Below are 16,248 nucleotides of genomic sequence, written 5' to 3'. Positions count from 1 at the left end.
TGCGGTACATTATCATTTAGCATCTGGTGCAGGAAAATTGGTACCGTTAATGTTATTACTTCCACTGGGTCGATGCCTCTGCTGGTGGACTGTTAGTCCCCGGGGGTATCAACAGCCCAGTAGCCAGTACTTATGTACTGTCATGAAAATACGGAAATTTTTTGGTAATGAAATTGGCTGTTATAAAATGTTAGAAATTATTATTAATTTGGGAATCTCCCTCATGCAAAGCTCTGATTCCTTTCACGGATTTGGCTATACTTTTTGGACATTTTGGATTATAGCTCTTCATCTTTTATATAAGCTTTGGATTTCAAATATTTTGGCCACGAGCATCACTGAAGAGACATATGTATTGTTGAAATGCGCATCTGGTGCAGGAAAATTGGTACCGTTAATGTTGTTATTATGAAGAATTTGGTAATATAGATTTCTTTAATATAAAAAACATCCTACAAATATAAATATGTTAACTTTTATTTTGATTGTCATATGACTTTCGAGTCTTAAAAAAACTTAAATTCCGAACATTTGAATTTTTGCGCCACACGCACTTGCCATCCGGGTAATTTTTTCAATTAGCCTCGTTTCTATGGCTGAACATATCACCGCCATTTTGGATTAATTTTTGTCAAAATATGTCCCTTGAAGAGCAAAATACAACTCAAATACAGCTAGAGAACATTGGTGGTGAGGTTTGATACCAAGAATATATTACAAACAAGAACAAAAATTGATTAACATTATGTTAAATCGGGCTGGGTCGGTAATAATGCTGCTTTTGTGGCCAGATAGTGCACTGCGTTCATTGTCCGGACATTTGAGCGCAATGATCTGTTAGGGAACTTGAACTTGACAATATTCCTACTCAACACGCGTAGAAATATTGAAATTAAAACTATTTAATTATAAAAATGTTTTTGTCATGTCGGAACGTTAGGAGATATTCAGTACTTTTCAATTATTATGACAGTGTTGATAGCCAAAACCAAGATGCCTTTCCTGGCTGTCTTCTAGGCTTATTATAACTTGTGTCCATTTTTTAGTCAAATTTCGTCTCTCGCGTCCGCCTACTTTTACTTTCTGTTTACCCGGAGTTGGACTAAAAACTCAAATATACTTGCACAGTTTTTGTTCAATTTTGTTTACATGATGATGTCTTGCTTAAGATGTTGTTCCCAGTTTCGGCTAGGGATGCATATTTTTCACTTAGGGTTAGTGTCATAATATTGTGAACGTACTCAGCTGGTACTGTTTATCTTTTCATTAAATTACTACTTTTTAGAAAGCAGATCTATACATATTATTGTATAACTTGTATTAAGTTCTAAACACAAACTCCCAAATTTTAGAAGTGCTAGTGACATGGATGATAGAATTTCAAACATTTATTTTTTCATCCCTAAAAAATGCTATTCCTTTGAACATGGGTCTTACAAATCCTTGCTTTGAATAACTAGTACAAATAATTATGATGTCTGGCAAGGCTAATTAAAAATATTTCAGGGATGCCCTTCCTAAGACGGCGTCCAAGATTTTTTTTTTAAAATAGCCTTGCCACACCTCATAAATAATTCTTTGGACTAGTAAAAAACTTGCAGTGTTTTTAATTGTCATATGCTGAACAGTACGTGAGACCCAATTCTAAGTTCTTAAAACAAAAGAGTTGTAGGTCAGTTTTTAGTTGAACCAATGTATTGGCTCAAATCTCAAAAGAAAGTTATCTGTTTATTACTCTCTTATGAAAGGAGATAAGGGTATACAATGTACATGTATATTCAATGTGTCGATCGAGACAGCTACCCAAACAAAAGTAATCTACCAATAGGCGTCTTGGATGCAACATATTTATAGTTTTACGAAAGAGATACAAAAGATATCAAAAGGACGCACGTATTCAACTCCTGTTGAAAAAACAAACTGACTTGTGCCATGGCAAAAGTGTTTAGAAAATATGTCTGTCTAGCTCTCAAAATTCTTCTCAAGTAGAAAAAGCTGTAATTTGATTACAGACGTGTTATCAATATTCTATTTTAACTACAAATGTAATTGTTTTGTGCAAACTATAATTTATAATTGAAATGAATCATTTAGAAGACACTGAAGTAATATACACATGCATTGAAGTGGGCAACTCAATACTTCATGTGCAGTTCCAAGATAGTCAGTTTGATGTGTCAGATTTCCTTAATAAAACATATAATTTCTTCTGCATTACACCATCAACTAAGAAGTGTGTCACTTAAAATCCTTTATCTTAAGGTAGAAGCTTTAAGGTTGATCCTAGTTTTGTTGTCTTGCTTGACAGAGTAAGAAAGCTAGACCTGGGTACAAATGTATGCTGTTTCCACATTGGCACATCTCATTTACAAAAAAAAATGTACATGGAGATTGATAAGCCATGTTCTTCAGTCATGGTTCATTGACTTTGAATATTTGCCTAACAAATGTAACTGCTATTTTAATTTCAACATTTGCATTATCAAAATTACAAAAGACCGAGACATATATATGTGATAACAGTTTATTTGTTTCATTTTAATACATGTATCTCAATCTTTACACTTTATATAAAGATATATGATACATGTACGTTGAATAGCAAGTGAAGAAGATATAACAATTATCATATTATGTGTCCAGGATAAATATTTAGATTTATGACAACACTATGAAAAATCTTGTTTTTTCAAAACACTAACAGTATCATAGAATGTTTGCAGTTATTGAAAGCAGATTCAAAATTTGGTGGCTGAGTTTGTCTAAGCTGTCTAATGTATCACTATCCTAGTAATTCATTCACCTTTTAAGAGTTATATCCCCTTTTCATATGCAAAATTACTAAGCTTGCACAGGGGCATTGATATTCTCAAACACATACCGGTACTTCTTTATTTGTTATATAATTACCAGAAGTACTTGATAAGTGGAAATACTTGATTTGAATCTTCAACATATATATATATTAAAAAAGAGGTTGAAATAGATTCAAACTTATTGAATGTAATGTAATGTTTTATTGTGTTTTTGCAGTCGATTATGCACAGTTCCTTAGCCAAGCCACCATTGCACATGTTGCTCATGTGTCTGAAACTGGAGAAATTGTTGCATTTGTTGAACAACATGTAGATCCAAACCAGCAGGAAAACATAGACTCAAATCAAATCACATTAGCCAACTTTGATCCACAGCAACTCCATGTTGAACATGTGGTGTTTGAACAGTTACCAGAAGGGACCCAGATTCAAACTTTGGAGTTTTTACCTCCCCTTCAACAGCAACAACAGCAGCATCAGCAGCCAATACAGATTATTGAACCAAAAAAGACAGAGATCAAACCTCCTGTTGGAAAGGTACAAGTTTAATGGCTTGATATAAACTTAACATTAATTTCCAAGAAACGGTACATTTTTATGATGTATGAAAAAGATATACAGACTACCGGTATATATCATTATAAATAGTGAAACATACAATGTAGCATGCATAGAGAAAAAGATATAATTTTACAAAAACCTTGTTAAAACCATTACAATCATGACAATGAAATGCTAAAAGATTTTTAGCTCACCTGGCCCGAAGGGCCAAGTGAGCTTTTCTCATCACTTGGCGTCCGGCGTCCGGCGTCGTCGTCGTCGTCCGTCGTCCGTCGTCGTCCGTCGTCGTCCGTCGTCGTTAACTTTTACAAAAATCTTCTCCTCTGAAACTACTGGGCCAAATTGAACCAAACTTGGCCACAATCATCATTGGGGTATCTAGTTTAAAAAATGTGTGGCGTGACCCGGTCAACCAACCAAGATGGCCGCCACGGCTAAAAATAGAACATAGGGGTAAACTGCAGTTTTTGGCTAATAACTCAAAAACCAAAGCATTTAGAGGAAATCTGACATGGGGTAAAAATGTTTATCAGGTCAAGATCTATCTGCCCTGAAATTTTCAGATGAATCGGTCAACCCGTTGTTGGGTTGCTGCCCCTGAATTGGTAATTTTGTGGAAATTATGCAGTTTTTGGTTGTTATCTTGAATATTATTATAGATAGAGATAAACTGTAAACAGCAATAATGTTTAGTAAAGTAGGATTTACAAATAAGTCAACATGACCGAAATGGTCAGTTGACCCGTTTAGGAGTTATTGCCCTTTATAGTCAATTTTTAACCATTTTTCGTAAATCTTAGTTATCTTTTACAAAAATCTTCTCCTCTGAAACTACTGGGCCAAATTGAACCAAACTTGGCCACAATCATCATTGGGGTATCTAGTTTAAAAAATGTGTGGCGTGACCCGGTCAACCAACCAAGATGGCCACCACGGCTAAAAATAGAACATAGGGGTAAACTGCAGTTTTTGGCTTATAACTCAAAAACCAAAGCATTTAGAGGAAATCTGACATGGGGTAAAAATGTTTATCAGGTCAAGATCTATCTGCCCTGAAATTTTCAGATGAATCGGTCAACCCGTTGTTGGGTTGCTGCCCCTGAATTGGTAATTTTGTGGAAATTTTGCAGTTTTTGGTTGTTATCTTGAATATTATTATAGATAGAGATAAACTGTAAACAGCAATAATGTTTAGTAAAGTAGGATTTACAAATAAGTCAACATGACCGAAATGGTCAGTTGACCCGTTTAGGAGTTATTGCCCTTTATAGTCAATTTTTAACCATTTTTCGTAAATCTTAGTTATCTTTTACAAAAATCTTCTCCTCTGAAACTACTGGGCCAAATTGAACCAAACTTGGCCACAATCATCATTGGGGTATATAGTTTAAAAAATGTGTGGCGTGACCCAGTCATCCAACCAAGATGGCCGCCACGGCAAAAAATAGAACATAGGGGTAAACTGCAGTTTTTGGCTTATAACTCAAAAACCAAAGCATTTAGAGGAAATCTGACATGGGGTAAAAATGTTTATCAGGTCAAGATCTATCTGCCCTGAAATTTTCAGATGAATCGGTCAACCCGTTGTTGGGTTGCTGCCCCTGAATTGGTAATTTTGTGGAAATTTTGCAGTTTTTGGTTATTATCTTGAATATTATTATAGATAGAGATAAACTGTAAACAGCAATAATGTTTAGTAAAGTAGGATTTACAAATAAGTCAACATGACCGAAATGGTCAGTTGACCTGTTTAGGAGTTATTGCCCTTTATAGTCAATTTTTAACCATTTTTCGTAAATCTTAGTTATCTTTTACAAAAATCTTCTCCTCTGAAACTACTGGGCCAAATTAATCCAGACTTGGCAATCATCATCTTTGGGGTATCTTGTTTTAAAAATGTGTCCGGTGACCCGACTATCAAATCAAGATGGCCGCCACAGCTAAAAATAGAACATAGGGGTAAAATGCAGTTTTTGGCTTATAACTCAAAAACCAAAGCATTTAGAGCAAATCCAACACGGGGTTAAATTATTAATCAGATCAAGATCTATCTGCCCTATAATTTTCAGATGAATCGGTCAACCCATTGTTGGGTTGCTGCCCCTGAATCGGTAATTTTAAGGAAATTTTGCTGTTTTTGGTTATTATCTTAAATTTTATTATAGATAGAGATAAACTGTAAACAGCAATTATGTTCAGCAAAGTAAGATTTACAAATAAGTCAACACGACGGAAATTGTCAATTGACCCCCTAAGGAGTTATTGTCCTTTATAGTCAATTTTTAACAATTTTCATAAAATTTGTAAATTTTTATTAACATTTTCCACTGAAACTACTGGGCCAAGTTCATTATAGATAGAGATAAATGTAAGCAGCAAGACTAGTAAAGTAAGATTTACAAACACATCACCATCACCAAAACACAATTTTGTCATGAATCCATCTGCTTCCTTTGTTTAATATTCACATAGACCAAGGTGAGCGACACAGGCTCTTTGGAGCCTCTAGTTTTTTAAAAAGGTAATTTTTCTGAAAACTTAGTACAAATCAAGTCACACAACAACTTTCAGTCATGCTACCAATCTTTTATAACAGGATTCATTGCAAATTTGAAAATGATCTTGACTCTGTAGTGAGTGAATGAGACATATATTTGTTTCTGATAACGTGGACTTGCAGTAAAGATCAGTTACTTTGTATGTATAGTACCGGTATGTGTATTTGTATTTTGATATTAAGGGTCCATTTAGAGATTTTATCCCATTTTCATGGTCCACTGAACATAGAAAATGTTTATAGTGAGGATGGGGTATCCATTAACTTGGGACACATTCTTGTTTAATTTTAAAATTATAGTATGTGTATTTGTATTTTGATATTTAGGGCCCATTTCCATGTGAGTCTTGTGATAAAATATTCCCAAAATGGAACCAACTTCAAAGACATATAAAGACCCATGATGAAGACAAGCCATTTCGCTGCTCACAATGCAACAGCTCCTTCAATATTGAAGATAATCTCAAATTACATCAGGCCACCCATGTGCCACTTGATGGGGAACCAACCTGTCCAGAATGTGGCAAGACATTCTCACGTATTGCTAGTCTGAAAGCTCACATAATGCTGCATGAAAAAGACGAAACATTGATGTGTACAGAGTGTGGGGATGAATTTGGTGTGCAGGTAAACAAATGTTTGCATTTTATGGTAGAAGTACAAGAAAAATTTCAGTGGTTGTAAATAATCATATTTATGTGAGCTGTGAAATACTTATATCATTATACAGCAATTCAGAATACATTGACAACCAAAAAACTAGATTTCGTTATTCAAAAAAATAATATAAATCTTCTCATTTTTCTACGATACTTATAATGTGAAAACATATATCTACATTATTTTTATTATAAAAGGTTACTTATAAATTATATATACAACAAATTATATGTAATACATGTATCTAAGTACTGGATACATCCAAATATGAATATAAAGAAAAAAATATTTGAGCAAAGATGTTTTTAAGAATCAAACAAGCTATAAAAAAGATTAACATAACTTGCATGTACAAAGAAAAAACATTTTCATATTTTAACTTTTCTTGCATACATGTACTATCCTTATGTATTTATTTATTTTTTTGCCGTGTAATATGCATGACAAATTAACAGATCAAAGGGAAGAACTTTCAACAAAAAAATCACAAATCTTATTATGTGTTTTCAAAGTATTATTACAACTTTTAAGTATAAATATACCTTGATTTTTACAAATACTCTTTAATTATTGAATATCAATTATACATCTGTAAATCACCAAAATTAATGTTATCTGATGCAGAACTAAACTTAGAGAATTATAAACCATCAAATTGATAAATAATAATATATTTTTTAATGGGAGATAACTCTTGATTATTTGATAGTCTCAACTTAACAAACATTTACTGGAACACAGACAAGAAGAATCCGGGATGAAGTCTTATCCATGCAAACAGTGCAACATGCAATTTAATAAAGCAGCTATTCTTAGAGAACACATGAAACAGCATTATAAAATAAAGTGAGTATCTGAACATGGTATTTGTTTCAAGGGTACATGTGTTACAGAATATATATAGAGATTTTTTATTCTTTTCATCATGGAAAATCTGTCAAACTTTTTAAGCCAAATGATTATGAACAAATTAATGATAAATAGACTGGATTTAGATGAATTTTTTCTAACAAGAATCATGTTATACACTGGGAAATAACCATTTATCAAACAAACACATGAATTGCTGTTCTTCATCTTGAAATGATAAATGAAGCTAACATCATTGAGTAAAATTAAGATGATCAATGGAAGAGAAATAAGGTTAAAAGATGTAAATTTACAGTGAGATATTTCAAAGTTGATCACTAACAATTAATAGCATTCACCATACTAAATCACTTACTACCATGAGTGAAATTTTCTAAACCTCATTATGTGGACTGATAATATTTATTTATATTTATATTGTATTAATTGTCAATTCTGATAGTAAAATTATTTATAACATTTCAGAGCCTCATTGACACACAGACCTTACAAACGAAATGTTGATAGGTCCTCTTTTCATTACAAATGTCAGCACTGTGGGAAAATGTTCCAGAAACCTAGTCAGTTGGTCAGACACAATCGTATCCATACAGGTAATATTAAAATTAGTTAGACTTCAGTTTTTCAACTCAACCAGACCCTTCACAAAAGATGTAAATTATTACCGAGGTTACTGTTACTTTTGATGTACTAGACAAAAAATATTTTTGTATTTGCTTTTATGTTAGTAATATTTTACCTACAATTTTGATACGTAATATTTTTACCTACATTTTTAATACTGATGTTGTGTTAATGAAATTTGATGTATGATAAAATTTTGGAAAACACTTTTAGTTTTGGAATGTACCAAAAAATTTCTAAGTTATCCTCCTTACACAAGAACATTGCATTAAGATTCCTTTCAGACATTAGAAAATTCTGTTTTCAATTCAACTAGCACTTTTTTTATGTTTGTTTTACCCTGTTACTCAATATCCAGGACAAATCAGTATGTTGGTAAATGATCAATTACTGTTTACACTTCTTTGATAACTAAGTGGCAGAATAATAAAAAATGATAGCTGCCACCCAATGACAGAAGTATATAACCTTTGTTTACCAAAGTCTTATTCAAAAAAGGATGTCAGTGTTTCTTAGACACTATGCAACTTTATTAAAAAAGTATACATTAAATTTAGAAGTATACTTTGGATAAGCAGTTATATTAATGGCCTCTATTTGTAATTTCTTTGCAGGAGAAAGACCTTACAAATGTACTTTATGTAACAGAGCATTTAACCAGAAAGGGGCTCTCCGAATACACATGAGTAAACACACTGGAGACAAACCTTTTATGTGTGATTTCTGTCCTCATGTTTTTGCTCAGAAAGGAAATCTAAGAGCTCATATTAAGGTAAGAAGTTAATACCAACAAAGCTGCAAAATGAGTTTTCACATTTTTAGCTCACCTAGCTCGAAGGGCCAAGTGAGCTTTTCTCATCACTTGTGAGCGATACAGGCTCTTGAGAGCCTCTAGTTATTGATTTCAATTACTGTAAATTCAGAAATTAATGCGAGGTTTTTATTAATGCGAAAAATGCAACTGAGTTGTAAAAGCAATAATTTAAACTCGCATTTTGAAATATTTTATATGAAATAATAGGGATCTTTCTCAAAATCATAAAATTTAAAATCGCATTTTAGTCTAAAATGACAAAATCGCAAAAATAAATGCACGCAATAATTTCTGAATTTACAGTATTGACATCCTTGTTTCAAATCAAGAGATCTTTTTAAAAAGATGAAGATCTGTCAGTTGTGTATAACATGCTTTACCGATTGTTTCTTGGATTAGATTAGACAGTCAATTATTTAATCATAATGTTTTGTTACCTTTTGATCAGCATTTTTTTCATTGAGAAAGTTTTATGTTTTCATTTAAAGTTTATTTTTATGCTTGTATTATGTAATAGTCTGGTTATCATTTTATCCCTGTATTAGATAGGATCACATGCCACTGTAATGATTCATCATTTTTTTGACAGAAAGACTGTTGGCATTGCAGAAAGGCACTTTGTCAAATATGCATCAGCATTGATTGCTTCAAAATTATATTTTGAAAGAAAGAAGAATTTTAAAGCATTAGTATTTTTCTTGTATATTGGAACACTTTCTTACCGGTAGTTGGGATAAAAAAAACTTGTAAAGCCATATTAAAGTCTCTTCAATATAGAATTAAAATTTCAATATGTAAAGTTTAACTTATATCATAATCATATTATATACACATCAAACAGATGTATACTACTGTTGCCTTTATTTATTGTTCAAACCTTTGTACATTGTTATCATGGACTTCTTTTCCAGAGAGTGCATACACTTCCTGAAGATGGACAGGAGTTTCAAACATTCAGATGTAGTGAATGCAGCTGTGTTTTTAAAAAACTTGGAAGTTTGAATGCTCATATTAGTCGTGAACATGCAGAACAAACAGTAGGTTTTATTTTAAATTTTGTTTGGCTTTAACCAGCAAAAATTTAAAAACAAAATTACTGAACTCTACAGAAAATTGAAAACAGAGAGTCACCCTAATCAAATGTCAAAATCCAAAGCTCAAACACATCAAACGAATAAATAACAACTGTCATATTCCTTACTTGGTACAGTTATTTTCTTGTGTAAAAAATGATGGATGGAACCTTATTTTATAGCTAGGTAAACCTCTTACTTGATAATGGAACCTTATTTTATAGCTAGGTAAACCTCTTACTTGATAGTCACACAAAAGTGAAATACCTTCAAATAGAAGTAAAGAATCCTTTCTTATTTTTCTCTCACTATTAATATTGTCCATCTTGCATACTTTGTTTAGTTCAAATAATTTCAATAATTTTGTATTTTTGCTTGTGTTATTGATGATTTCTCAGCTATTGTCAATTATATTCTGGAAATGAATTTTGTAGGAGATTCCTATGCCTAATGATTCTGGTAAACAACTTATAACAGAAGAACAGAATGACATGGTTATAAACCAGATTTTAGGTTTGTCTGAACAACCAGCTGATCAAGATGAATCCAATCAACATGGTACTGAAAATCAATTACAGGAAATTGATGGACAGCAGGTAAGAACCGCCACGGTACTATATACTATAAATTAATGCTTGCATTTATTATTGCTATTTTGTTTTTTCACCCTAATTTTAGACTAAAATGCAATTTAAATTCTGCAATATTGAGAAAAATTCAGTTTAGTAAAAATGAGAGCAAACTGTAGCGGTTTTAAATCTTTGGATGTTTCGCAATAATAAAAACATCGCAATAATTTAGGAATTTACAGTACTTGTAAACCGTCTAATTTTCTCGAGGAATTTATTTTCCTGTCAGAGTTCAGAAATAATGTAATATAAATAGTAGAAAAATGTAATACTTGAGTCTTCACTTTTATATATCCCTCAAGAAAGTCAGAAAACAGCTTAAAGAAATTATTAAATCGGCTGAAAATGGCTAAACATGAAATAAAGTATCTGCAAAAAATAGTAGGTTTACAGTATATTGTGAATAGAAAAATTGGATATAAAGGGTTTGATAAATTCTTTATTTAAAAAAAAAAGCATTATTAATGTACTGCTAGAGTTAAAATTTTGTCAGATAATTATTAAGAAAAGAAAAATTCTGAACCCAAAAAATAACCTAGTTTAGAATTTTACATTCTAAACTTCACCTTCTGAAAGAGGAAACATTAAAAGGGATAAAGGGATTCCAACAAAATCTATTGAATAACAAATTATTTTTCTAAAAAACTTGAATTTCATAATTTTTCTTTTTCAGGTTTCGAATAGTGATATTCTACAGCAAGCTTTAGAGAACAGTGGTCTTCCTAGTGGTGAAACAGGAACAGGACAGGTAGTGCCATCATCGTCTGGTACAGAATTGGTACCTGTTGCTCCAATGCCTATCTCTGTATTACAGCATACACCAATAACACAAACTGTGACAACCATGACTCTATGTGATTCTGCTACTGGTTCTGTCAAAAAGCATATTATTAGAAAGGTAAAGCAAATTATTTAAGTTAAAAAAACAATAGGGAACCATCATCAGTTTTGAATATTAAAATAATTACAATACAAAAACATATCATTAATCTTTTTAAATCCATATTGTAATTTAAGAAAGGTTGGTTATCAAATTTGTGTATTATAAAAAAAGAAGATGTGGTATGATTGCCAATGAGACAACTATCCACAAAAGACCAAAATGACACAGACATTAACAACTATAGGTCACCGTACGGCCTTCAACAATGAGTAAAACCCATACCGCATAGTCAGCTATAAACGGCCTCGATAAGTTAAAACAATTTAAAAGAGAAAACTAACAGCCTTATTTATGTAAAAAAATGAAAGTAGTTTATTTTGTCACTATGGAATTCATGGCAACACAAAAGATATCTGTTGTCATTATCTACCATAAATGAACATCTATATCAGAACGATTGATTGATTAATGATTGCTTTAAACTGCATCAATATAAGACAAGGAGATGTGGTATGATTGCCAATTAGACAACTATCCACCTGAAACCAAATGATGTAGATGTTAACAATTACAGGTTGTTGTATTCAACAGTGAGCAAAACCCATACCACAGAGAGAGCTATTAAGGCTAAATTCCATTATAAACCAGGTTCAAACAAAAAAATTACAATGGCTAGTCTTCTTAAATAAAAATATTCATATCATACATTTTGTTTGATGGATATTTATAAATCTGTTGTCATGATTATTTGCACAAATGTATGAGTAGCATGCATTGTGGGCATTGCAATATATTGTTTTGAGGGTAGATGGAAATTTCTAAAACTAAAATGTTTAATGTCTTGGCAATTAATATCTTTCAATCTTAGGAAATTGAAATGTTATTTTGATTACATATTTTTCCTATACTTTGCAGGTGAATGGTGTGAGATGGCATCAGTGTACATATTGTGCGAAAGAATTCAAGAAACCAAGTGATCTAGTTCGTCATATTCGTATCCATACTCATGAAAAGCCTTACAAGTGTACCCAGTGCTTCCGATCTTTTGCTGTGAAAAGTACATTGACAGCTCATATTAAAACTCACTCTGGAATTAAAGATTATAAATGTGATTTGTGTACTAAAATGTTTTCTACTCAAGGCAGTTTGAAAGTTCATCTTAGAATGCATACTGGTAAGAAATGCTTTTCATTTTGAAACAATTAAAAATGAGGTTGTCAGAAAAAGCTATAGAAATAAAATATTGAATCATGCTCTGTGCATAATTGTCAAAGCTAGACTACAATATAGGTTGCAGCTGTAGTCTTTCCTTTCTCTGCAACCTGCTGTCCTTATAAATGTAGGCCTTCTATGCACTATTGTTTTCTGATGGAAAGCACAAACTTTTTAATGCAAAAGAATCACATTAACAACTTGAAAAGTCTACATACAACCTAAAAATACTAAATACTGTAATATCTTTAAAAAAGAAGACAATTAAAAACATGAATTTATTCCATGTTTCACTATAATAACATCAAATTGTTCATTTTCAAACATGAAATTGTGTCAACAAACCTTTCTTTGTCAAAACTTGTATACATGTTTATAAATGCAGTTTAGAGAGTACGAAATACATGCATAATTTCATAAAAATATGAATAAGTGATCAATTAAGTTTACATTGCCGTTAGTAGGTTCTTGTCATACAGAGAGACAAAGTTAGAAAAAAATAAGAACAGATCATAATTGATCTTTTTCTCAATTTATTACAGGTGCTAAGCCATTTGATTGTCCGCAATGTGAGAAGAGTTTTAGGACGTCTGCTCACAGGAAAAGTCACATTACATCACATTTTAGAGATGGAGATATGGATAAAAGACCTAAAAGAATGTTTAGGAGAGCCAATAAACAGGACTTGGTTCCAGATATACCACTCCAGGAGCCAATATTGATAACTGATACAGGTAACAGTAAATCTATGATAAGTGTCTGAAAAATAATGTTTAAAATGTTAAACCTAGAAAATAATGTACCACCTTGCATATTATTGAAATTTTCATCTAGATTTATGTTTTGCTGTCTTATTGATAAAATAGAAAATAAAAAGAGACAATAACATGACCAAAGAACAGAAAACAGCTCAAGGCTACCAATATATCTTCAAGGCAGTGTATATCCAGCTTCTCTTTTTATTCATGTCCTTGTACTATAAATTAAAACATTGATAATAAAAGGGTCAATGACAAAAGTATAGATGCCACGATTTTGACAAGGAGTTAAATAAAGGATAAAAAAGACAACAATGTTTAAATACATAAATTTCATCTTTGAATTTCATTTCAGGGCTTATTCAGCAACCGCCAAGAAATAATTTGTTGAATCAATACCTGGGAGAAGCTGCCAGTGTGGATAGACCATATAAATGTGGATTCTGTTCACGTGGATACAAAAAATCCAGTCATTTGAAACAGCATGTTCGATCTCATACAGGTAATTCAAACTTCCTACCAAAGTTGAGATACTAAGTTGTTGGTGGTCAAAATAAGTATTTCAAATGAATAACAACCTTATATTTAAACATATTTGTAAATACTACATGAAGACAAATTTATATCTTTCTCATTGATTTTGAAAATTAAAATTTAAAGTAATTTGTGTATATATATGAAAGTTTTTAACGACCTTGACTGGCTATATATGCAGCCCTTGCATGGTCGGATTAAGTAATTTGTGGAGAAAGTTTAGAAAAAATACATCTTACTCTCTTGCTATGAGTTGCATGGTGTTCTAAAATATTTTTTGCTTGCTATTTTGGACCTCTTGTTATCTATATGTATATTTTTCTGAAGTAAGTAAACCTTGAAGTGGGCATTAATTTTAATTGCAGGAAATTTTTGTTTATATAAATAATAATTATTTAAATCAAATTTATGATAAAAAGTAAGAACTTGATTTTAGAGGGGAAATAACTCAGACAATTTAAAGTCACTATTACTTTGTTGTATCCTACTCCCCTATCATATGTATACCTATTTTGAACAAGCTCTTGCAAACATGTTATTATTTTTAGAATAGCATTGCATAACCTGTTATGGCAAATGGCATGCTATAAGTACATCTGCATATATTTGTAAGTAAAGAATTTAAAATACACTTGTATGGACAAAGGAAATGAACAGCATAAAATTGAGAATGGAAAAGGGAATTGTGTCAAAGAGACAACTAACAGACCAAAGAGCAGAAAACAGCCCATAACCACCAATGGGTCTTCAACATAGAGAGACAAACACACACCATTAAGTCCTGCTTCAGCTGGTACAAGATATCTATTCAAACAAAGTAAATGATATAAGATACAAGTTTTGTCAAATATGAAGATACCAAAAACATATGTACATCATATGTAACTGCTATTATTTTGGTTAACATTCTCAAACTACCAAAAAATATATATATTTATTTATATACATATACATTTTATTTACAGGAGAGAAACCCTACAAATGTATTCAGTGTATGAAGGCGTTTGTTTCCAGTGGTGTGCTGAAAGCTCACATCAGAACCCATACTGGTGTGAAAGCTTACAAGTGCCTAATCTGTGATACTATGTTTACCACTAATGGAAGTCTGAAACGTCACATGTCAACACATAGTGAGGTCAGACCATTCATGTGTCCCTATTGTCAAAAAACATTCAAAACATCAGTCAACTGTAAAAAGCATATGAAAACACACAGGTTAGTACTAAAAAAATCTGCATAAATCCGCTTCCAAGATTCAAACTTTATCGCCTTAAGCTGATTTTTGTCTCACAGTTGAAAAATTGAATAGAGCATTTAGTGACACTTGTCTTGTTATGTTGCTCTCTCTAAATCTATTGGGGTCTCTTTTTCAAGTATATATATTTTGAATTAATCACCCCAAGTAGAAAAGAATTTAATCTGGGCAATTCCTGAATCTTGCATAGATATTTTTAAAAATAAAAAAATAACTAATGACCTATGGGTCCTCCAAAAAAATGAACAAAGTTTTGTGCCTTGGGATCTAAAAATTAATGGAAAATATTCTAAGACCTGTAAAAAATAGCCTGTTAAAAGTGAGAGAAAAATTGTCCCTCCTTTATAATATTTTTGTTTTGCAATTGCCCAAATAAAAAAACAATATCTTCATTTAGATTTAATTCAGATTCTGTCTGTAGGAGATTTTATCTGAAATTTTTATCCTGATCTGTTGAGTTAGAAATGGTTATGCACATTTAGAATGATTAATTGTAAAAAAAACCCTGAAAGGATCAAAATATACCATGTCTCTCCTTTCCCAGCAATAGTTAGTAGACTGAAATCATAAAAATAATAATAAAATGTCATGTGATATATTATACTGTACTTCAGACATGAGTTGGCTCTCCAAGCCCTACAGAATGATGGACAGGATGTTGGTGAAGATAGTCAAGATGCTACAGACAAGGATCAGACTGACCTTGTGGAGGAAAACAATTTGGCTGACCTTGTCCTTCAACAAACTGACCAATCTGGTAACATTAACCAGAATGACAGCCTGGCTCAGGCCAGTATTCAGGATGCTCTCAATTCTGCTAGTCTGGATCAACAGTTCCAGCAAACTCTTAATCATCAGGTATGGATATTATTAGTATCAACAAATTATGTGATCAAATTGTATATGATTTTAAATGCATTGCTTGCTGGAAAGTTGGTTCATTGTTGTATGAAGTTTAAGGCAATTATTTCATGAATTTTCAAGACAAATTCAAAGATAGAC

At 31.9% G+C, this 16,248-nt stretch overlaps 1 protein-coding gene across 2 annotated transcripts in view; it reads left to right on the top strand.

The window, feature by feature from the left end:
- Positions 1-581: 581 nt before the first annotated feature.
- Positions 582-16,248, top strand: part of LOC134721252 (zinc finger protein 236-like) — a 33,387-nt gene continuing 17,720 nt past the window's right edge. For both annotated transcript variants that reach the window (XM_063584092.1, XM_063584091.1), the window contains exons 1-14: positions 582-690; positions 3,034-3,353; positions 6,262-6,561; positions 7,304-7,440; positions 7,930-8,057; positions 8,703-8,860; positions 9,814-9,939; positions 10,410-10,571; positions 11,278-11,502; positions 12,403-12,661; positions 13,242-13,433; positions 13,813-13,959; positions 14,957-15,206; positions 15,861-16,104. In XM_063584092.1, coding sequence (XP_063440162.1) covers positions 639-690; positions 3,034-3,353; positions 6,262-6,561; positions 7,304-7,440; positions 7,930-8,057; positions 8,703-8,860; positions 9,814-9,939; positions 10,410-10,571; positions 11,278-11,502; positions 12,403-12,661; positions 13,242-13,433; positions 13,813-13,959; positions 14,957-15,206; positions 15,861-16,104 — 2,700 coding nt within the window. In that variant the 5' untranslated portion in view covers positions 582-638. The remainder of the gene's footprint in view (positions 691-3,033; positions 3,354-6,261; positions 6,562-7,303; positions 7,441-7,929; positions 8,058-8,702; positions 8,861-9,813; positions 9,940-10,409; positions 10,572-11,277; positions 11,503-12,402; positions 12,662-13,241; positions 13,434-13,812; positions 13,960-14,956; positions 15,207-15,860; positions 16,105-16,248) is intronic.

This window comes from Mytilus trossulus, chromosome 6, assembly GCF_036588685.1.
Source record: "Mytilus trossulus isolate FHL-02 chromosome 6, PNRI_Mtr1.1.1.hap1, whole genome shotgun sequence".
NCBI classification, from domain to species: domain Eukaryota; kingdom Metazoa; phylum Mollusca; class Bivalvia; order Mytilida; family Mytilidae; genus Mytilus; species Mytilus trossulus.
This window is presented reverse-complemented; position numbering and strand designations above follow the sequence as displayed.